Genomic DNA, 21,986 nt, shown 5'->3' on the forward strand with positions numbered 1-21,986 from the left:
AAAAGCGTTAGTTATGATGATATAAAAAAAAAACTACACCTGAACGTATTATCAGAAAAAACTGACTAAGAACCCAGCGCCTCCAAATTTTTCGATGAGAGATGTGTGTGAAGTACCCTTCTCATTTTACACTAATTCACAATCTTCTCCAAAACAACATCTATGAATTTTACTGTCAAAATCATGTGGGTTTTGTGATGTCTCGTTGTTTGTTTTCAATTTTCAAAATATTTATTCAAATATAAAAGGTGTTTTCATTCGCATTATCGTCAAATTTACCAAATGTGTTTTACGCAATGAATAATATAAACTTTCGATGAATGTATTATGGAAAATGATTATTATTTTACATTTATGAATAATTTACAAAATGAGAAAATCGAAAAGAGAAAATTTTGGAGATGATGGATTTGAAGCATGGGTAAGTATTTAATATTTTTTTCATAATTAAGAATATCTTGTTATAACCATCATTTTACAAATTAATAAAATTATTAGCCTGCATTTATTTATTTAGCGCCACAAATATATTTTATTTCCAAATTCAGTCACATCACTACATTCAATTCGATACTTTTCCCGAATGCTAGAATGTATATTTTTTGGCTTATCTACGAGTATGTTAAAGAACTGCATATGGATTACATATATACATAGAAATTAGAAATAAATTGAATTCAGTAAATATCAGAAATTAGTGTGAAACTAAGAGTGTTTGCATTTCATAAAAAATCACATTTGTTTTCTAAATGATTTAGATAAAATTGTAATTTAAGTAAAACGTTTATTGATAAATTTATTAACTTTGAAAATCGTTATAGTAAAATTTTATTTTAAAAAAATAACTGCAAAGCGCTCTTGAGTTTGGGGTATTACAGACGGCTCTCGATTTTCGCACATTCTACTTTCGCATAATTCGCAAAAAAAAAGTTTTTTTTTTTATCAATAATGCAAAAATTGTTCGCTTTCATGCAGTTGCTCCCGGTCAAAAAGTGATAGCTACGTTTACATGGTATTATATGAAGATATGTATATTGCTAGCCCAAAGCAACAGTGAGATATCTCTGAAAGACATATTCTGAGATGATCGGACTTTGATGTATGCAAAGGGTCTGACTAAATTAAATTATTTGAAAACATTCATGTATGAACACATCTGCATGTGTATCTCAAAATTGGAAATTTCGTTTTTATCTCACTGTTGCTTTGGGCTAGCGATATATATATTATATGTTCTCCGTTTTATTTAATTTTAATATTTCTTTTGGTTAGTATTTATTTTTTTCCCTTTCCTTCTGCATTCATAATAAATTTATGTGAAATCTGTAATTGGTCTTAATTTAAAACATTGTTTCGTTGTACCTTGAGTTTGTAAAAAATAAATAAAATAATTAATCAGGCCAACAAGGAAACTGGCAGAGAGGGTGTGCCTACATTAAGAGAATTTCGGAAGAATCATAATACATCTGCGATCTAACATGTTCAGTACTTGATACAACAAATAAAATTAAATATCTTGGTGTATACATAGACCAAAACTTAAAATGGAAAGACCATATTAGTTAACTAGTTAAACGTATTAGAAAATGTATATACATATTTATTAGATTAAGAAATATTTAAAATATCAATAATTTAAAAATAGCTTATTACTCGATTGTACAATCTTTGTTACAATATGGTATTGTTGGATGGGTGGTGCATATGCCAATATATTAAACCCTCTTAAAATAGTACAAAGATTAATTATCAAAGTAATTTTAAAGAAACCCTCAACATTCAATACTGAAAGTCTATTTAAATGATTTAAAGTTCATACAATAGACACTATTTATAAAATAAATTCCATTATACAAATTTATAAACAAGAAAAAATAAAAGAATTTGAGATGAACAAGTCACTCAGATACCAAAATAATTAAGATCCCTAAATTCCACACAAGTCATGGTCAAAATAGCTTTGTCTTCAAAGGTGTCAAAAATTACAATAATCTCTCCAATGAACTAAAAATTATTAAAACGAATATATCCATAAATAAATTCAAGGTATATCTAAAGAATTTTTGAACTAGTGTAAAAACTGCATTAATTTTTAATTAATATGAATTTATTATTATTTTCTGTTTTTCTTTATATACCCTATGTTTTTGTTTTTTTTTCTAATGTACTTGTATATTTAAAATTATATAAACTCTAATAAATAAATAACTATAATAGTGTAAGTCACTCTCCAAGCACAAGAGTTAGTCTTTTTTTTTGGAGAACTGTAGCTCTAACATTTACTAGATGTATAAAAGTAGATTTGTATAGAATTTTTAAAAAACATGGACTATTTATGAAAATTTATTAATAAAAAATAAAATAAGAAAATGGAACGCAATAAGCAATATTGGAGAATTGTGGGCTGAAACAATTAACAATGAAATGTTCCTAGAAACAATTATGAGTGATTTTATAAATTCTTAAGAAATTTTGGAAACTATGACAGATGAAACAATTAGCCTGATGAATGAACTAAACTTGGATGTCAACAACGAAGATGTTAACGAGTTGATTGAATCACTTTCAGTACCTGTCAAATTAGCACTTAGTTGAGCAACATTTGGCAAATGAAATATACACTGAAAGTGGGGAAGAAGAAGCTGATAAAATCGTCAAGACTTTGAAAATCAAAAGTATTAATAAAGTCTCATCCGTCTTCCTAAATTTTTTACTATCATGGAAGAACGTGATCCCAATAGAGAACATGTATTAAGTGCGTAGGGTCATTGAGAAAGAAACAGCATGTTATAAAACTCTTTATCAAGAAAAAAAAAATGGTAGTATTCAACTAACTCTTGACAAATTTATAAAGAAACCATCTGATAGCACTTAAATTGCTTCCTTAACTTAATGAAATATAAATAAATAACTTAAAATACATTTTTTCATGATTTTTGAACATTCAACATTTGCACAAACTTTTAGGAACCACTTATGTGTGAAAGTCGAGAGCCTGCTGTAAATTGCCAAAAAGGTATATAAGGTATCCATAATAATAATTATGATATTTCTATGTTTTATTGACAGGGTGGATACATGAATGCAAAAATAGCCAAACTAGAAGAACAATTCTTAGAACAAGTAGAAAAAGAACAATCCAGAACAAGCAGCATATTTTCTGGAATATCCATATTTGTCAATGGGTACACTAAGCCTTCTTCAGATGAACTGAAGATGCTGATGGCTGAACATGGAGGCATTTATCATCACTACTTTAAATCAGATAGAACTAAGTTCATTATAGCGTCCAATTTACCAGATACCAAAGTATGTATGTTTTATAATGTACCTCTTTTTCTACCTTGATGCCTTTGTTATTTTATTTTTAAATCTTGAAACATTCTGTGTTCGGGCGGATGAATAATACAGTTCTATGTGAAATAGAACCAGAATACAGGACGAGAGGAAATCAAATTGAAAAAAACCCACCTCATAGTGTGGTTGGCGCATTCGCCTACCATGCTGGAGGTCCTGGGTTAGATTCCTGGATATTTGTAGTGTTTTACAGGTGGTTTTAGACTGCAGTATTTAACTTTCCCTAGACAGGAATCTGAAGCGCAATACTGATCACCCTACCTTCCTGTAACAGATGATCGAGATACCCTGCATTTCCTTCTCCAATGTATCACTGTATCCTATGCATCAGTATGGGAATATAAGGGTCTGTTGAAGATATAGTTTTATAATAATAATTAATGCTAATTAATTTCTCAGATGGAATCACATTCTATAGATATTTCAACAGAGATAGAGAAGTTTTTTTTAAAGTAATATGAAATTCTAGGAATTTACAAGAGTCATGACCTGTCCTGTTTATTCAATCTTCATATTCATTATTTTTTGTGAAATAAAAGATCTCTTATCATTTTTTAAATATCTGTCCGTTTTGATAAACTCACCAAGGGGTCAATTGTCTGCGAAGATTTTTTTGTAATCGAAATATTGCTGGAATTACATTTGTTTAGCGCAGTGAAAAGATTACTTGACCGGAAATCTGAAGGATTAGGGTTTAAATCCACAAACATGCAGTGTTTTTTTCCCTCTTTATTTATTTGATATACCTAAAATGTAACAATAAATTTCTAAAGTTATAGCTTCATTCTCAGATAAGTCTGTAAAAATAATTATTTATTTTTAAATGTATTACGTATTTACAGTGTTGTCAAAATGCGAATGTGTGGTAAAATTATGTACGATAGGTGCACAAATGTCAAGATCCGTGCATTATGTAAGGCTAAGATAAGCATTATCTACAAAATCAAGAAAGGAGTTTTGCGTTGGTTTGGACATGTAGAGCGAATCAATAGCGAAAGAACAGCTAAAAAGATTAACAATGCGAATGTTAATGGATGGAAAAAATTACAAATCCAACAAAAACTTGAAGATGGACATGTCACAAATCTGAATAATCGGCACGTATGCATGAGAAGATGTATGAATGTAGAGGACGCGAGATGTGTTTCCAAACACACTGAGATATGGCATTCTATCCTCTCTGCCTACCCCTACGGAGGTGTGATGGTTTGTTTGTTTGTATTTGACAATAAATCATCTGGACCATGTTGGATTATTTTATGTAATGTTTTTGGTGTGATTTAAGGTGAAAAATCTTCCTACAACTAAAATAATTAAACCAGAATGGATATCTGAAAGTATAAAAGCGGGAAAACTTCTAGATCATAAAGAATTTCTTTTATATAGTAATCATTCCAAAACTCAGCCCAGACTAAAGTTTCAAAGTGTTGATAATACAACCAAACAGTCTTCTTCTAACTTAGATGATACTGAGCAAGCAAATGATTTAACCAAAAATATTGAAGACATAATAATAAATAAAATCACTCCTGAAACTTCATCCAGTTGTACTGAAAACAATTTTAATACTAGCAAAAGTAAGTAACATTCTACTTATTTTCTAATATTCCCAAGAACATTATTAATTGAATGCTCCCATTAAAAAAATACCAGATAACATTAAGATATTTTATTTAAATCTTAACCTTTGTATAAATACCTAGAAATGTTATGTATGTCAACAAAAGAATAAAATATTGCTTTCTACTTCTTTGCGTATTAATAATTTGTAATTAGTTTTTTTTTTTTACCACAACAGGCCACGAGGCCCAAGAACGTTGGTAAATTACAGCACAAAACACGCAGGCTAAAAAAATCACATTTTAGTTTTATTACTGTGATCTCGCCGGGAATCGAACCCGGAACCCCCGAGCAAGAGTCAAGCGTCTCAATTTCACCCTGAGAGGTGTAAAATCGATGTAAAGGCAGTATATTAAAATATTTGTTGACTTAATTTTAAGTAACCTTTCATATTTTTACTAATGTGTATAAATTTTTCAGAATCTGAACCAGACAATTTTCACACAAAGAACAATATATCATCAGATGTAGTATCTTCATCATCAGATATTCATAAACGTTCTACTCGTACAGCTGTTGATCCAAAATTCTTATCTGAGTATTACAGCAATTCTCGATTACATCACATTTCACAATTAGGAGCAGGATTCAAACAATATGTTAATGAACTGAGGGATACCAGTGACTTTAGTTTTCCAGCAAGAGAAATATTAAAGTCAGCATCAAACCGTGAGGTGAGATGAAAATAAATAAATCTGTTTGTAAACATAAATTTTTTGTTTACCAAGAATTTTAATTGTGGGTTTCTTCCATTTCCAGGAAAATTGTTCAACGAATGTGAATAAAGGAAAAGTTGTTATGCATATTGATATGGATTGTTTTTTCGTATCTGTTGGTCTGCGGAAAAATCCACACTTCCGGGGTAAACCTGTTGCTGTAGCACATTCTAAGGGAGCGGGGGGTAAACAAAACAAGAGAGAAGGTGTTGACAGACAAGCAGAATTGAATTTATACAAAGCTAAAAAGAAGGCAAATATGATTTCATTATAACGCATCACTGTATTTTCCAATAATTGTCATGCACTGTTATAGAAGAATTTAACAAATAATTTAATGTAATTGTAACAGATGCGGCAGGTCACTTTCTCCCTCCTAGCGATTGCACCCGTCACAAGAAACTGTATACTACAGGTGCAGGTGTCACCGCAGAATGACTAGGTATTAGGCAGCCGCGGTCAGTGTACGATAAAGCTCGTAGGGAGGTTATCACAGCCTAGACACCCTTGCAGGCTCGCTAGTAGGTAGTACTGGCGGCTGCAACCTGAAACAAGCAACCGGGGTGATAAGGCCGGTATCGCTTTGTCGGCTAAGGCAGCGTTGTCTTCCAGGGAGTTGTAGCCAAAATCCAATTGCCCGGGATCAAAAATCCAGTTTCAATAAGTACATGCATTCCAAGTCACGGGGGGATACCGGTGGTCGAATATTCCAAGTGCAAAGAGGTCCGGGTCGAAGCGAAGTTAGGAAGCAGAAAGACGAGGTGAAGAGTAAAAGCCAGTGGTGATGTTGAAGTCCAACTGATTTATTATTTGGCTGTATGCCCTATTTATACAATAATTTTACCGCGCGAGTTGCTCCACCTGACCAATAGCGGATGGTGCTAGGCCGGCCAATCATGCCACGAGAGGAAGAGCGAGTGCATTCGCTCACTCTATATATCCTTCTCGCGCCACGTATATGGACACCCCCACTCCGCTGCCCATCGCATTTCACCGCAAACCGTACGGCAGTTAACATTCATACAGAAATGAAAGGGTAGACAGTTTAAAGCAGTTTTTTATGTTTCCAATAAAATCTATTCGGTATGGCAAAGACCCCCCGGTAAGTGACAAATACTAGTCTTTATTGAGGGGCAGCACATTGCCAACACATACCGAGTTTCCTATTCTATCTTGATATTAAAAGATCCCAGTAAGGGCCGCTAGGTTTTCAGAATGTGGCGTTACATCGGCAACATTGATATTTGAAGAAATATTCTAGCAAAATGCCATAGGATTCCATATATGCATTTGATTTATTTTAACAAAAAAATGGGGTTTTGATAAGTGTTTAATATGTTAAAACTTTGTGCAAGAATTCACTTTACCACAATTTGATTCCATATTTTTAGCATAGTTATGATTATTTAAAATAGCCTAAATGTAAAAACATGTTTAGTGATATCATTTTGTTTCCATTAACATACGGCATTTAACTTAGCATTTGTCGCACTTTTTAGAATAACATAAAGAAAAATCTGGGTAATGACTACATCGAGGAACTGGAAAAAAAATTCCCCACTCGTCTAGATGGGCTTACAGATGATGAGAAATATGGTTCAATGAGTGAGATAGCGTCTTGTTCATACGAAGCCAGGGCACTCGGTGTTCACAACGGCATGTTCATGGGACCGGCTTTGAGGCTGTGCCCTGATTTGAAAACAATACCTTATGATTTCGAAGCATATAAAGAAGTTGCCTACATTCTTTACAATACAGTTGCCCAGTATGTTTTATTTTATCTTATAATGACAAAATTCTTCTTTGAAATACATTTATTCAGCTGTAAAATATGTATTGTACTTTTCTTGTGATTTCTTTAAAGGTATACGTTAGACATAGAAGCAGTATCCTGTGATGAAATGTATGTTGAATGTACAGATCTTTTAAACAATGTCAATCTTCAGCCAATGGAGTTTGCCAGAGTTATTCGCGATGAAATAAAAAGGAAAACTGGATGCCCCTGTTCTACCGGATTCGGAAGCAACAGACTGCAGGTAATCAGTAGGTTTTTATCATAATATTATGATAAAACACCCTTAAGTGTTATTAATTTTGTAATATTTGTTGTTTTAAAGGCACGACTTGCTACTAAGAAAGCAAAGCCAGATGGTCAATTTCATTTAAGTCAAAAAGATGTTCAATCATATTTTTCTGACATTTCCCTCGGAGATTTGCCAGGTAATTTTATGGATTAATTTTCTCAAAAGTAAATATGGTATGTTAAAGTATTATTTTGTTCAGTTAATAAAATATTTGGGTTTTAGGAGTTGGACGTCAGATGGCGTATAAATTAACTTCTCTCGGTTATACAAACTGCGCATCTCTACGATCTACTGATCTTTCTACACTACAAAAACATTTTGGAAATAAAACGGGACTACTTCTGTATAATTATTGTCGAGGGCAAGATGACAAGCCACTCAATTTCACAATTGTATGATATTTTTACTTTTATATTCTGCAATATTGATTATATTATTTATTTAAAAACTGTATTGATATTTTTATTTAAATTGTAGCTAAGAAAGTCTATATCTGCAGGTGTGAATTATGGAATAAGATTTGAAGATTTTTCACAATGTGAAAATTTTCTCAAACAATTATGCCAAGAAGTGTGTTTAAGAATGTCTCAAAATAAAATAATAGGAAAATCATTAACCTTTAAACTTATGGTGAGGGCAGCAAATGCTCCAGTGGAGACTGCCAAATTCATGGGACACGGATTTTGCGATAATATAACAAAAACCACAAATCTATCACAAGCTACGGATGATTTGAATGTCATCACCAAAGAAGTTATAGATATTTGTAAGAAATTGAATGTCCAACCAGTAGACATGAGAGGTGTTAGTATTCAAATTTCCAAATTAGAGAACAAAAGTAGGTTTGAAGAAACGAAAGGTGGGATCACAAATTTTTTGCAGCCCAAGAAAAGCGTTGCTGAAATAACTAGAGGCCTGATTTCTCATCAAAATAATGAACCACAATGTAATAAGATTGAAATTATCCAAGAATCTACACCTATAATAATTGAAACTGAAAAAAATCTTAGTGAGGTTTCAACTCAAGAGACCAATTCCCTTCCAGCGCATAGTTTCATAGTTAGAGAACAACAACCTTATAAAATTAACGTGAATGCGAAAGAGTTGAGCACCAACAAAAAAAATCTTCCAGAAAAGAAAAATAAATCCCTTGGTTTAACTGGTAAAAGACGTGGTAGGCCACCCAAAAATGCATCACTATCTAATAATACTCATACTAAGGAAAGAAATAAAACTGTTAACTTATTTCTTCCTTCAAATAGTAGTTCGATAAATAAGGCAAGAGAAGCAAAAGAATATAATGTAAGCATAAATTATTTTTTTTCACATTATGTCCCAATAGAGAAACTTTGTAATATAGTAAATAAAATAAAATATAGTAATAAAAATCATGCCCAACAGGTAGGTACATTTTGACAATAATGAGTAGAAAACTGATTTTTACACTGGCAATACCAAATCGTGAGTGGCTTGTTTTGTGATTGGCCACAACATTCTATTTAGCTGTTTCTAATGTTACCATTAGGATTCCAAGTCTCACTTTTTATGATTTTCGGCTTTTTTACTTTTCTCTTTATCTAATCATCATCAGGGCAACTTTTGAAAATGGTTTGCTTAATTAAATTTCAGCTTATATAAATATTCTGCACAACTTTTAATCAATATTTTTTTTTTTTTTAGTTTGAAGAATTAGATCAAGATTGTCTGAATGCATTGCCTGAGGACTTGAAATCTGAAATATTGGCAAATTGCAAAGTTAGAAAACAAAACATAAAAAGTAATGTTGATACACCTATGTTTTTGTACGAACATAACAATGTAAGTTTTGTATAAATTTATTAATGCCTCTTATGCATTTTTGAAATGTGCTCAATATTATTTAAAATCAACAATTTTAGATTGACCCAGAATACTTAGCCGCTTTACCTGAGGAAATAAGGAAAGAAATTGAAACAAACATAACTCAGTTCACCAAACCATTTGTTGAAAAGAAATTGAGTGTAAAAATGGATCAATCCGAATGCCTAGCGAGAAAATCAGATGAAATGAAAACAGGGAACGATGCTAGCAACCCAGAAACCGAACAGCACTCTGAACCAGATATTTTGGGGATGCACTGGAAGGATGTTCGTGAAATGCTTAGAAATTGGTTCAAATCTACAATGATGCCGCTACAGTGCGATGTTGATATAATCACAGTTTACGTGAAAAATTTGGTAATGAATAAACAAATAGAAGATGTTGACTGTTTCTTGAAGTTTTGTTACAGGTAAGGAATAAAAATATATTGTATGTACTGAAAACTTATATGGGCAGGACACTCGATTCAATTTTTGTTCAATCTACAAATAAGTTTACGGACTATAATTGGCTTATTATTCTGGTGAAATCTTGATGTCATGATTATTAATGTATGGACCACATTTGAAATTTGTGTTAATTTTAATTTGATGTAACTGTTTTTTTTTTACTCTTCCACTAGGTCTGTGAATGAGAATTTGTTGTGTAGCTGGCACCAAGTATATTTACAAATAGAAAGAAACGTTCAAGAAGCGATGCAGTTAGTTTACAAGAAAAAGTTAAAAACATCCATCACATTTACCTGTTGCGCTTCATAGATTATTTATAACACAATAATTTGTATTTATTTGAAACTCAAAACACAACGCTCTTTACCCAACATGGTTATTTGGTTTATCATGTTTAGGTTTAAAAGAAACATACCTACAAAATATAGTGCAACACGAAATGCAAACCTATTTTAAATTACTGGTACATAAATTATAATATATTTTATATTCAAACTCTGGAGTCATGTTAGTTGAAATAATAATTTAACCATGAATATTATATTTTTTTAAACTTCTTATAAATATTCCCAAAATTGTACATTAAATATATGTAGTGTGTTTTATTTCTAAATTAAATAAGAATTGCTCCATGGAAATGAAATATTTGCATTCTTATTATTTACCCAGATATTTCAATTTTGAGGCCATTTTCAACGGGTTGTAAATAACTCACTATTAGAAAATGGGAATCAAGTTGGGGTAGAGTGGGGTTCGAACCTCGGATCTGTGAGGCCACAACACTAGCCACGGGACCACAACCCGATTCTAATGAAACAAAATTTAAAATCTATTACCAATGAAAAAAAAATCTGTCAATTTTCAATGAATCTTAACAAATAAAACAACTTAAAAACTTTATTGTTACATTTATTAAATCGTAATAAATATTGCCGAAAACATGAGCAGTAAATTGTGTGCGTATATAAAGTTAACTAGTCAAATAAATACTTTAAAAATGATAATACCATGATTACAAACTGAATAATAGTTATTTTCTTATAACCTTTTACACATTCGTATTGTATTTTGCTTTATTTACTGTGTTAGCAAATGGTATTTTATAAAGGAATAACATTTCAACAATAAGTAATTAACAATTTGTAATTTAGAAATGACTTCACCCGTGACTTTACTAGTTGTCATCGGTGAGTTATCCTGACATTTAAAAAGAGAACCCGTACATATGAAAACATGCCAAACATGGCTTCCTGGAAACCGGAAATATATCAAAACACATCATTGATTGGCTATTCTAAACAGCTATTCCACTTGAATTTGTGATGTTTTAAAGTAGTTCATTTCTATTCAAATATATTTTTTCATACATTTTTGGGAAACTTTGGTTTTCAAACATAAAAAAATTAAATAATTTATTATATCCAATTTCCCATAGCGCTAAACTTCCTCGTTAACACAAAAAAAAATGTTGATAAAACACATTACTTGTCAATTTTCTACCTATAACTGACGGAAAACTTATTATTTTACTATTCATTCAGGCGGTTGGTGTGTTAGTTGACATCCTTCTTAGGGCAGATCTGGTGTTATGGACTAAAAATAAAGGATATGGTTATAGAATATAAGTTAATCAGTAGTTGACTAATAAATTGGAGAATTTTTATAATTTAGAGACACAATAGAACCCACGATGTTTACTGTGGTCAAATTTAGGTTTCTGTATTTATCTTTATAAGAAAACAAATCAACTCAATAATGGAAATTGTTATATGGTAGATACATATTTTAATATGAGTAATTTGACCAAAATCAAAGAAATTCTCTTACCAGGTGCTGGTGAAAAGGATATAAGATTGAATGATCTACGATCATCCAAGGATTTGCTTTTGTCCATACACATCGCAGGCAAGCCATTTTGTTTATTGGTAATTTGTAAGTCTGTAAAATAGCAACAATCACATCATTTAATAGGTAATGTATAAAAATAAACGTAATACATTTTAAATATGTAATAAAACGTAAATTAATTACTGACCTGTAAAAAAATCTTGTGTTAATCGAGAAGTTTTTATTGGTGTATTTTTTTCAGATTCTTCTGTCAATTCCGCTGTATTTCGTCTAGTTTTTGTGGGAGTCTTCTTTTTTTTACTTTTTTTATTTGATGGTTGTGATTTAGTGTCAATTTCCACAAGAGGAGGGTGATTTTCATTCTGCTCTGTTGCATTCTGTCTTGTAATTCGTTTTCTTTCTCTCGGTTTCTTTGCCTCAATATCATCGATCATAATATCATCGTTATGAGTGACATTAGTATATTTTGGAAGACTTTTTGTAGCCTGTTTGACTACTGATGGAGGTTCTGTATCATCATCACTACCTTCCTGTATGAAAAGTACTTTTACACTTTTTCTAGAGTTAGTAGTTGTTGTTTTCTTAGTTGTCCCAGGCGTTTTGAGAATACTTTTACCTGGAGTTTTATTTAAATCAACTGGGGCAACAGCAAAGTTCATCTAAAAATCAATAAATATATTGATTTTATGTTAATATTATTTATCATACACTAAATAATATCAACATAAAATATCTTTTGTTAAAAAACAACATTATTTGGTTTTCAAAGTACAGTGTATCCACAGTTTGCAATTTTTACTAAAATTTCAAAGTAAACAATTAAAGAGAAGAGTGGATGAAGTGATGTTCCAATTTTTTTTTAAATGTACTTTTTTTTACATAAATAAAGATTTTATGTACAACCCTTTCACATAAAGCCAACATTATCAAAAAGTAGCAGAAAACCGATTTTGAGTGTTGTGAGAGGTGTTGTTTTATTAATAAGGTGTTCAAAACTTTAACCCCAAATATCCCTGCTTTTTGTTTTTGTCACACAACACCTTTATCTACTCATGTCTTCAAGTAATTATAAGTAATCTTTTACAATCTCTCTGTTACAAACATAATTTAACCAGGCAATTCTTCACCTAAAAGGGGCTGATATTATATGCCGTACAGTTTTGAACAATATAGGGAACTATTTTTTTTTTACTCATTGATAAATAAATAATATTCACCCACCTCGTAATCCTTATTGTGATTATCGTTGACCACATTTTTTGATAAGCAAGAAGCTTTCAATATTGCACTTGTACTAGGAGGAGTCTGTAATATAAAAACGCATTTTAGATAAAAACCCTTTCAAAACACTTTTTCGCATTAAAACAAAAATTTAAATACCTTAGATGATAATCTCTTTTTAGCTTCGGATGCAATGACTGACTTGAGCATAGATACTCTCTTATTTGGTGTCTTGACCTTTTCATTCTCTTCTGGTTTATTTTTTACCGGAGATATTACAGAGAAAAATCCCGCATTAAACTCCTTAGTGTTAGCATCTTTAGGGGTTAAATTATTTCTTGTCACTACTCTGCCAGGACTCACCGCTTGGGCCTTTGATTTATTGCGAGCAGCTTAAATAATAATAAACAAATATTTTAGTTGGCAAAATAGTGCAATATCCATCAAAATAGTATACCGACGCTGGAAAGGAAACAGTTACCAAGCGACATGTAGCAACTTTACGGAAGAGCTAATTAAAGTTTTAAAAAAAACTACTTTTATTTGGAGAACTCGATATTTATAGGATAAATAATTACCTCGGATCATTTCCTTGAGCGAACTGGAAGGTTTAGTTGTGGCTTTGGTCTTTGCAACTGCTTTCTTCTTTGCTTTGGTAACTACAGATGAAATTATTATATCTTCTTTCCAATCCCTATTCTTCAATTCTTGCAGCCTGTTAAAGCGAACGTCTACATTTTCAACCTGTGAATAAAAAAGCTATCAGAGATCAAGAGATTATGGCAAGAAGGCCAAAGAGAATAATTGATTTGTTCATAACGTTTAAGTTTTTTCAAGCTTTCTGTAGCTGCAGGACGTGTTATAATCAAGCTACTATCTAATATTCAAATTTACAGTATTTGGAAAGGGGAACTAGAATCCCAACCGCATATGTGTTATGTTATTGCAAAATGTGCTAGGACATTTATTGTATAATACCCTTGAGGCGAATTTGACAAAAATGTAACTATGTGAATTATCCAACACAATAATAATATTAATTAGGTGTAAAATATTAATATATACTTAGAACAGATGGAGACTATCCTAAACAGAGGACGCTCCGTATTCATTTTTGAATCCACTAGTTTTATATAGATTCTCGGTATTAAATATGTATGTAATTAATTTATAAAATATCATTTTTATAAAAATGGGAGATTCCTTGCCAAAAAACAGTCATTTAATATTTACACTACATGGGTGAATGGTTAATAAGATCAATTTTTAAATCTTTATAGAAATTTAATTAAGACAGGCACTGTGGCAGATTGGTTAGGTTAGGTTAGTTATGCACAGTTGGTGGTTAGACGGGCAACTCTGAAACTGGTGTCCCAGGTTCGATTCCCGCCAGTTGCAAGAAGAAAAAAAAAGAAATATTTTTTTCAAAATTGGTCTGTGTTGTGGTGTAATTTTCATAACTTCCTTACATAGTCTCTCTTTCCCACCTGCTAACAAGCCTCCAAAATAGAAGCTCAGTGGGTTATTCCTTATAAAAAAAATATACAAAGGTGTAGGCAAAAAAAAATCATGCCAAGAGTGGCCATACATAGTTTTTGCTTTATTTCTTAATTATTAAATACATAAGTACATGTAAAAAAAATTAGTTAAGGATGGCACAACAATATATTATAGGCAAGACATAGAAGAAAAAATAAATGAACATATGTTTTAATTTATATTGTATATTTATACAGACAGTGACACGACACACACTTTTAAGTATATCGGTTATGACTTTTTAAAATTATTTCCTATTCCTTTCAAATGTAATGTATTGAAATACTGTTGCAAAAATTTATTGATTTTATATGATCTTTGATCAAAAAGCAAATTTGGATTTATCAGAGAGCAGTGCTTTCTATAGAAAATTGTTACCTGCATATAGACCATGTCCCAAAAGCCTTGTAGATCCTGAACTGTGACCACACCTTCCCCTTCTCTCTTTTCCTTGTTCTCGCACTGGAAGATGAGTCCTCTAAACTGCTCAAACTTTTTGTTGATCAGCAACTGTGTTTGTCCAATGGCGAGATTAATAAGGTCCTTAATAATAAAGTAAAATCATCATTAAAAATAGCAGCACATATCTCATCTCTAATATTTAAAAAAACCTAAAATACATTTCCATTTGTCTGTAATAAGACCCCCCCCACCCTGCAAATTATTTTTAATTGATGGAATCATAGAGGGGAAATTGATCTCCAAATGTTTGCCTATGTAGACAGAACGGTGAGTGTTACACGGTGTGTGAAGTGATTATTTAACCCTTCCCTTACTGTGCAAAACATCCTCGCGTTACGGTGCTGTATTACACAAGTAAAATTGAGAGATTTTAAATCAGAAAAATGGAATATTCAGAGGCAATCGCTTCAATTATTTATAGTACAATTACTAAACACTGATGCTCACAGCGCAAGCGAGAGGAAACCTCAGAACTCAGAGCGTTACTGACGTCTGGCAGTGTACTGTACTGACTCTCGGTAATTGGTCTGCGTAATGCGTAAAATTGTCTCGCTCTTAAATATACTACGAGACATAAAGATTGTGTGAGACAATCGTTGTTCGGTACTCTATTACTTCATTCGCCGCAAGTTGCGACACATTGGTTGTATTGGTGACTTATCTTAAATTTCTGATATTCAATGCTTTTTCCGTGCACAATAAATATTTGTTTTTTAAGAATAAATTATTTTTACTGAAAATTTTTACACGGTATTTATTATATTTATAGACATATTAAAGTTATTAGATGCAACGTGTACTGGCTACACATCACCGGGAAGGGAGGGTTAAAGCAACCAAGCAATTTTCAATATTCCTCTCTTAAAAAGGGTCTTCACCTCCGTTGAAAAAACTATCAATCATTAATTGCATTTACTTTAGAATCCTCTGCGAGTGTGACATCATTATCTTCCTGACATATTTTCCAAGTCCGACACAGGTCCTGAAGCCTGGTCACTTCACTATCTAGCTGTAACCGGAAGTATTGGGCGGTTTTCTCGGGAGACATTCTGGAGTACCCTGAAGTGGAAAGTATTATTCATTAAATTAGAAAATCTATTATAAAAAAAGATAAGATAAGCTAAAAAACATCAAAAGGGGAGGAAGTCAGCATATTTTTTCAGGAAATAATAAAAAGTGGATATTTAATAAGAACTAAAGGTTGATTCTCACCCGAAAGTTTTTTATTTGGGGATTTATTTCAAAAGAAAGGATTGATGTTACATTATATAATAGAGAGAACTCCGTAAATTAATTCATTTTGATTTCACGAGAAGATAAATCATACATTAAAATGATTTATTTTCTCTAACTTTAAAAAAAAAAAATTCTGAAATTGTGCAGGAAATAAATTTGTAAACTTTGGAGTTCATAAAGATGGACAGACTGAGTTCATTGATTTTGAATCACGCACAACTCGAAAATATACATATTATATGATTGAGAAAAAGGTAAAATTGGGTTGTGGTCCCATGGCTAGTATTTCGGACTCACGACTCAAAGATCCGTGGTTCTAATCTCACTCAACCCCAACTTGATTCCCATATTCTAATAGTGGGTAAATAACCCAGTTGTAAATAACAACTCATTAAAAATGGCCCTCAAAATGAAATATTTGGGTGAATCATAAGAATGCAAATAGTTATTTTTTACAATAAAAAATGGAACAAAGGGGGGTGCGGGTGAGAAGTGTCCAGTGCAAGCCCGTATTACACGTAGAGATGCAAGGCGGTAAAATTACCTCGGTATCATCAAAATCTTGAAATGCAATTGTAAAAAAGCTAATAACTTTATTTCGCAATTTATAAAAATGATGTCATCTTAATGTCAGTAAACATTTTTTACACTTCAACTAACATATTTGTTCGAATAAAGCTAAAACTGTGCGTGTAGGTAAGATAAACTAAGTAAGAAAACAAAAAGTCTCCATATTCCAGGGTAAAATTACCGTAAAATGATAGGTATTTTACCACGCTTTTTTATAAAATTACGTAACTTTACATCCATAATTACATGTCATACTCTCAACATACTTAAATAAGGATTTTAATATTGTATGCACTAAGTCGGAACAACAGAATAAACATTTGATATAACAAAAAATAATTAGCCATTACTCAGATAGCGTATCCGAATTACTGCTTGAATTTTCTAATTATTCCAGCCATTTTCGAGAAAATCACCTCAAGGGTACAACTAACATCCCTACACATTTTGCATTTAAAGTAAGAAGTTTTTGTTCATAAATTAATATCGGTGGTAAAAAGGCTAAAGTGAATTGTGCACGAGTCAATTAAATATTTTTTAAATGAACAATGAGCATAAATTATTTTATTTAAAATAAATTCAAAAGCTGATGTAGATAAGATAGGTGTTATGTAAAATTATTAGGACTATGTAGAATAAATACCAAAAACAAATCTTAATGTAAATCTAAATGACAATTCTAAAAATAAACCCAATTTTGTGTGATATGAATCTATTAATTTTATGAAGGTCATAAAAGATATAAGATAACTTTTTTACTTGTTATTTTTAGGTTACATTAAATATAGTGTTTTCTTGTAATTACTTAATTATGTTTTTAATTTTATTTTTAAATTACTTTTAGTACCGTTATTTTCCAGTTATAATATCTGCATCTTAGAGGATAAAACACGGGAGTCCGCCTTTTGCCGTTTTGAAGTAAAAAATGCAGAATTTATGGCAATAAGCTGTTTTATATGTGAATAAATCACGAAAGTCAACTTTCGCTGTAAAAACGCTTTTTTTTAGTTGAAATAAAAAGTCCACTTTTTAGGTTGAAATTATCTAATTCTTCGGACAAAAACGATAAACTAAGCAAGGATACTAATACTTAAGTATGGGACAATTGCCCAGTTCTTTGAAATATTACATAAAAAAAATACAAAGTAAAAAGTACAGTAAAATAAACATCTCAAGTCCAGTAGAAAAGATTTAAAAGGGCATAAAACAATAATTCACAACATACAAAACTTTCAAATGAAATGCACATGTCGCAAAGCAGTGAATCAACAACTTCCGAAATTACTAATCAATATACAAAAATAAACAATAAAAGTGCTCTTAGTAAGGCAATATATTAACCCGCCAAATCTTTCAAATGAAGTTGTTAGTGATTTTAATGCATTCTTTACAAAATATATTATTTAATGAACTAAATATTGATAAATTAAGTTTCGGCCCGAACATATTTTGAAAATCGCACAATCACAAAATATTGTTTCCTGAACATTTCATTCCATGTGACTCCTGTCGTTTATCCATTAAGGTATAGAATTATTATTCTTTTAATTACAAAACATAATAAATATAGTTAATTGATAACCTTAGCAAAAAAAAAATTATTAAAAAATTTAAATGTTGTATTATTATGGAAACTTCACTAGTCCATTACAATTAAATTAATTTTGTATTTACACCCTTTGTTCATGGGTGTCGACTCATACATTGATACATTGCAGCGCAAATTCTGAGAAAAGTGGTATACACAATTCATCTAATTAATTACCCAAATATTAAACAATTTTCGGCCATTTTTAATGAGTTGTAATTAACTATTAGAAAATGGGAATCAAGTTGTGATAGAGCGGGGTTCGAACCTCAGACCTTTGATCTGTGAGTCTGCGGCACTAGTCACGGGATCATATCTCGGTTCATTCAACCTGGCACAAATTGTTGCCAGGTTTTTCTTTGGTGAAACTAAAATAAAAATAGGAACATACCAAATTTAATTTTGCATGCATCTTCTTGTTGTCTGGTAGTTTTACCACGACCCACGGTAACATAGGGACTGGAGATTACAAGGTCAGTGTTGGAGCTGGAAGGTTCCGGACTAGTAAATGTTTCATTGCCATTCTCATATGCTTTTGGAGCACTTTCAGGAGTAGCGACTACTTTGGGGTTATTTTTAGGAGTTGAAAGTTGACTTATTGTATTTGATGTTTCCAATCTGCCCATTTTTATTTCTTCTTTTACAATTTCTATTAGAAAATCATCTTTCTTAGAATTCTTCATTACCCTCGGTGTTTTACTTATCTTAGTCAGGTTAGTTTTTTTACTTTTCGCGCTTTTGGTGGCTTTGGGCTTAATATTAATTGGTATTTTTGTTGGTTCGGCTTTTGTGTTGGGGAACAAATTGGAGAAAGGGCGAACATATGGTTCAGTTTTCGGTTTCTTAGGTGTGTATTTCAACTTGAAGTTTTTCCTTTCGACAATATTTACCTTTGGAGCGTGGAATTTGGCATTTGGAGGAGCAAACGATTTTGGAGGCTGTGGTAATGGCGGAAATACTTTAGAAATTGCGCGAGTGGAGGACCTTGTCACTCTTTGGTTCGGAACTGGAGGATCGGCTACATTAGATACACAATTTTTGAAAATCTCTTCTTGGAACGGGGCAATGGCATGCCTGACAACACCGACTTTAAACGGTGGGGCTTTTTTTGGTTCGAGTTTCTTCCTTAACATTCGTTCTTTCTTCCATAGTAGCTATTTGTTTTTTTCTAGGATCAGTAACATCTTTTTAGGCACCGAGTCTTCCGATTGGGAGTCACGAAAATCATCTTCAACAATAGCTCTATTTGATATAAATGTATCAATTCTTCTGCTGTGACGCTCTTTCGCTTGCTTCAGTATTCTAACATTTTTGCCTTCTTCAACTGACGTTAGAGCTCTCGGTTTGGCTTTATGCTGATGTTGATATACACTTTTCACTAAATCTATAAACGCCATAGTTCAATATAGTAATAAGTCAAAACTGAAAACTTAAATCACTCGAATAATATACATAATTCAGCGATCTTCACAAATAAACAGACTCATTCGTATTCCAAATTGTTTCAAACATTCAAACAAAGTTTTCAAATATTCAAACCGTCGAGCAGCGTTGCCAGACTCGATCAAGCTAAAATAGGCAGATTCAGAAAAATAAATCCGTGGATTTCGGTAGATTCAGGCGGTGAGGAAGGAGGAAGGGAAGCAAAAATAAATTTGACAATTCAAAATTAAAGCGCCGTTTCGCCTAAGGCCGTTGCGTTGTTCGCCTAAGTCAAAACGCTTGATAAATGAACAACTGAAAACCAAAAGGACTGCAAAATGTGAATCATCCAAATATATTGATTGCAAAACTGGCCTAGAATACGGGTAAATGTTGTTTTATTACTTTGAGGCTATTGTTGATTTTAATTTATATTTCAACAATACTGTATTTTGTGTAACCATACCAACTCTTTAAGGGTTAAGGGCATAAATATTTTGATATAAATGTATCTTTCGAAATAAATGAATAAAATCACACCAAGTTACCTATGTATGTATTTTTTTTTATGCACGAAGATACATCGGTTGAATGTATTTTTATAAAATATATTCAATTATGTATATTAGTACCCGTTCTGTGAAAACTCAAATATTGTGTAAAAGCCTGTCAATGACTCGGTATAAATAGTATTTTTTTGCAGGTAGAAGTGTCTTGCAGCATAGAGGCCCTGACTTTGATGGCTCTTCTCTGTCTCTCAATGTCCGGTGATTTTTATAAGCATCAGTCAAACTTTATTTTCAAACAAAATGCCAAACAAAGAAATAATTCATATGTAAAAAATCTTTAAATGTAAATACTGCTAACTGCTTAATCACTGAACAAATTGCTTAAAGCAATGATTAAACTAAATTTAAATAGAAAATAGATAATCAACTGAAGAAAAACCATTTCTTTAATATTTTATATGAAAAGTGATCCCATTACATTTTTCATCAAAAGATAGACAAAGAGATAAATGAATTCCTCAATAATGTTATGAAATTCTATTTATTATACTACAATATTACATATTTGAAAATAACCGAGAATCGCTGTTCGCCAGTACTAACAAATTCATTTTATTCATATATAACAATCAACAAATGGCAACCTAAATGAGCAAACAAACAATAAATTTTAATTAACATAACGTGAATTCGTTTTATTTGTATTGAAATTTTGTTATATAGAAAAAAAAACAAGGAAATGTACAGAAATCCGTAAGATTTTAATAGAATTCGGTAGATTGCTCCCAAAATCGGCAGATCTACCTAAGAATCGGTAGATCTACCGAAGAATCGGTAGTATTGGCAACGCCGCCGTCGAGTAACGATTGGAATAATTTGTTGCCAGGAGTACTTTTCTTAAAAATTACATAGCCAATATTATATTATAAAGTACATACCACGATCGTTTTTTTTTCTCTTTATTGAGAACTTCAACCAAAACGGATAATAGTATCGGCCAAAAACAATTCACATATCTACAAATTACAATGAAATAATATAGAAATAACAGAACAAAAAAAATTGAATGGATGACAATATACATATAAACTAACATAAAAATAATGGAAATGCACAAGAATAGCACACAGAGTTGGTTATAATATTATACTGAAATTATTTTAGCATTTTATTTTTTTCAATATTATCATCTCTCTTGTCAATCGTCATTGTTTTTTATTGAGCTTTGAATGATTACCTATTTCATATTATCTACTCACATAACATAATCCAAAATCTGAACCAATTCAATTGATAAAGGAGGTTTGTGATAACATAAAATCAGACGGTGATCCTTTTAAAAATATAAACAAAATACGAGTAATTAACCATATGTTAACAAAAAACACGGGATTTTTAAAAAAATTGGGTATTATCGGTATCATACCTGAAATATTATAATTTTCAGCAAATAGTTTATTAATTAATACACCAGTAACAAAAATATGACCTACACATTTTCATAT

At 31.4% G+C, this 21,986-nt stretch overlaps 2 protein-coding genes across 3 annotated transcripts; one reads left to right on the top strand and one right to left on the bottom strand.

The window, feature by feature from the left end:
* Nucleotides 1-158: 158 nt before the first annotated feature.
* On the top strand, nucleotides 159-20,775 carry Rev1 (Rev1 DNA directed polymerase). Of its 2 annotated transcripts, none has more exons than XM_088224996.1 (13): nucleotides 159-421; nucleotides 3,070-3,309; nucleotides 4,643-4,934; nucleotides 5,398-5,651; nucleotides 5,737-5,946; nucleotides 7,193-7,458; nucleotides 7,558-7,729; nucleotides 7,811-7,913; nucleotides 8,000-8,169; nucleotides 8,255-9,079; nucleotides 9,458-9,595; nucleotides 9,676-10,046; nucleotides 20,676-20,775. In XM_088224996.1, exons 1-13 carry the CDS (start codon nucleotides 371-373, stop codon nucleotides 20,677-20,679), a joined length of 3,096 nt encoding a protein of 1,031 aa, XP_088081122.1. In that variant the 5' UTR covers nucleotides 159-370; the 3' UTR covers nucleotides 20,680-20,775. The 2 variants fall into 2 exon arrangements, with proteins under 2 accessions (XP_088081122.1, XP_088081121.1); XM_088224995.1 differs by lacking the exon at nucleotides 20,676-20,775 and adding an exon at nucleotides 10,260-10,729.
* On the bottom strand, nucleotides 10,981-20,121 carry mars (guanylate kinase-associated family member mars). The gene is made up of 9 exons (XM_088224997.1): nucleotides 18,942-20,121; nucleotides 16,073-16,215; nucleotides 15,073-15,237; nucleotides 13,734-13,899; nucleotides 13,315-13,547; nucleotides 13,156-13,239; nucleotides 12,122-12,593; nucleotides 11,914-12,024; nucleotides 10,981-11,679 (listed from the first exon to the last, which is right to left on the bottom strand). The coding sequence occupies exons 1-9, from the start codon at nucleotides 19,681-19,683 to the stop codon at nucleotides 11,624-11,626; spliced, it is 2,172 nt and encodes a 723-aa protein (XP_088081123.1). The 5' UTR covers nucleotides 19,684-20,121; the 3' UTR covers nucleotides 10,981-11,623.
* Nucleotides 20,776-21,986: the final 1,211 nt, after the last annotated feature.

This window comes from Micrasema longulum, unplaced genomic scaffold (genome assembly GCF_059751315.1).
Source record: "Micrasema longulum isolate JH-2025_06_02 unplaced genomic scaffold, ASM5975131v1 h1tg000323l, whole genome shotgun sequence".
NCBI lineage: Eukaryota > Metazoa > Arthropoda > Insecta > Trichoptera > Brachycentridae > Micrasema > Micrasema longulum.

Excerpts from the sequence above, each read along its gene's own strand:
- Rev1 (XM_088224995.1), top strand. The coding sequence starts at position 371 with ATGAGAAAATCGAAAAGAGAAAATTTTGGAGATGATGGATTTGAAGCA. Across the intron at positions 422-3,069 it reads ATGATGGATTTGAAGCATGG|GGTGGATACATGAATGCAAA; the intron begins GTAAGTATTTAA and ends TTTTATTGACAG. Across the intron at positions 7,459-7,557 it reads CTTTACAATACAGTTGCCCA|GTATACGTTAGACATAGAAG; the intron begins GTATGTTTTATT and ends ATTTCTTTAAAG.
- mars (XM_088224997.1), bottom strand. The coding sequence starts at position 19,683 with ATGTTAAGGAAGAAACTCGAACCAAAAAAAGCCCCACCGTTTAAAGTC. Across the intron at positions 16,216-18,941 it reads TGCATGCAAAATTAAATTTG|GGTACTCCAGAATGTCTCCC; the intron begins GTATGTTCCTAT and ends TTTCCACTTCAG. Across the intron at positions 11,680-11,913 it reads ATCCTTTTCACCAGCACCTG|TCCATAACACCAGATCTGCC; the intron begins GTAAGAGAATTT and ends CTTTATTTTTAG.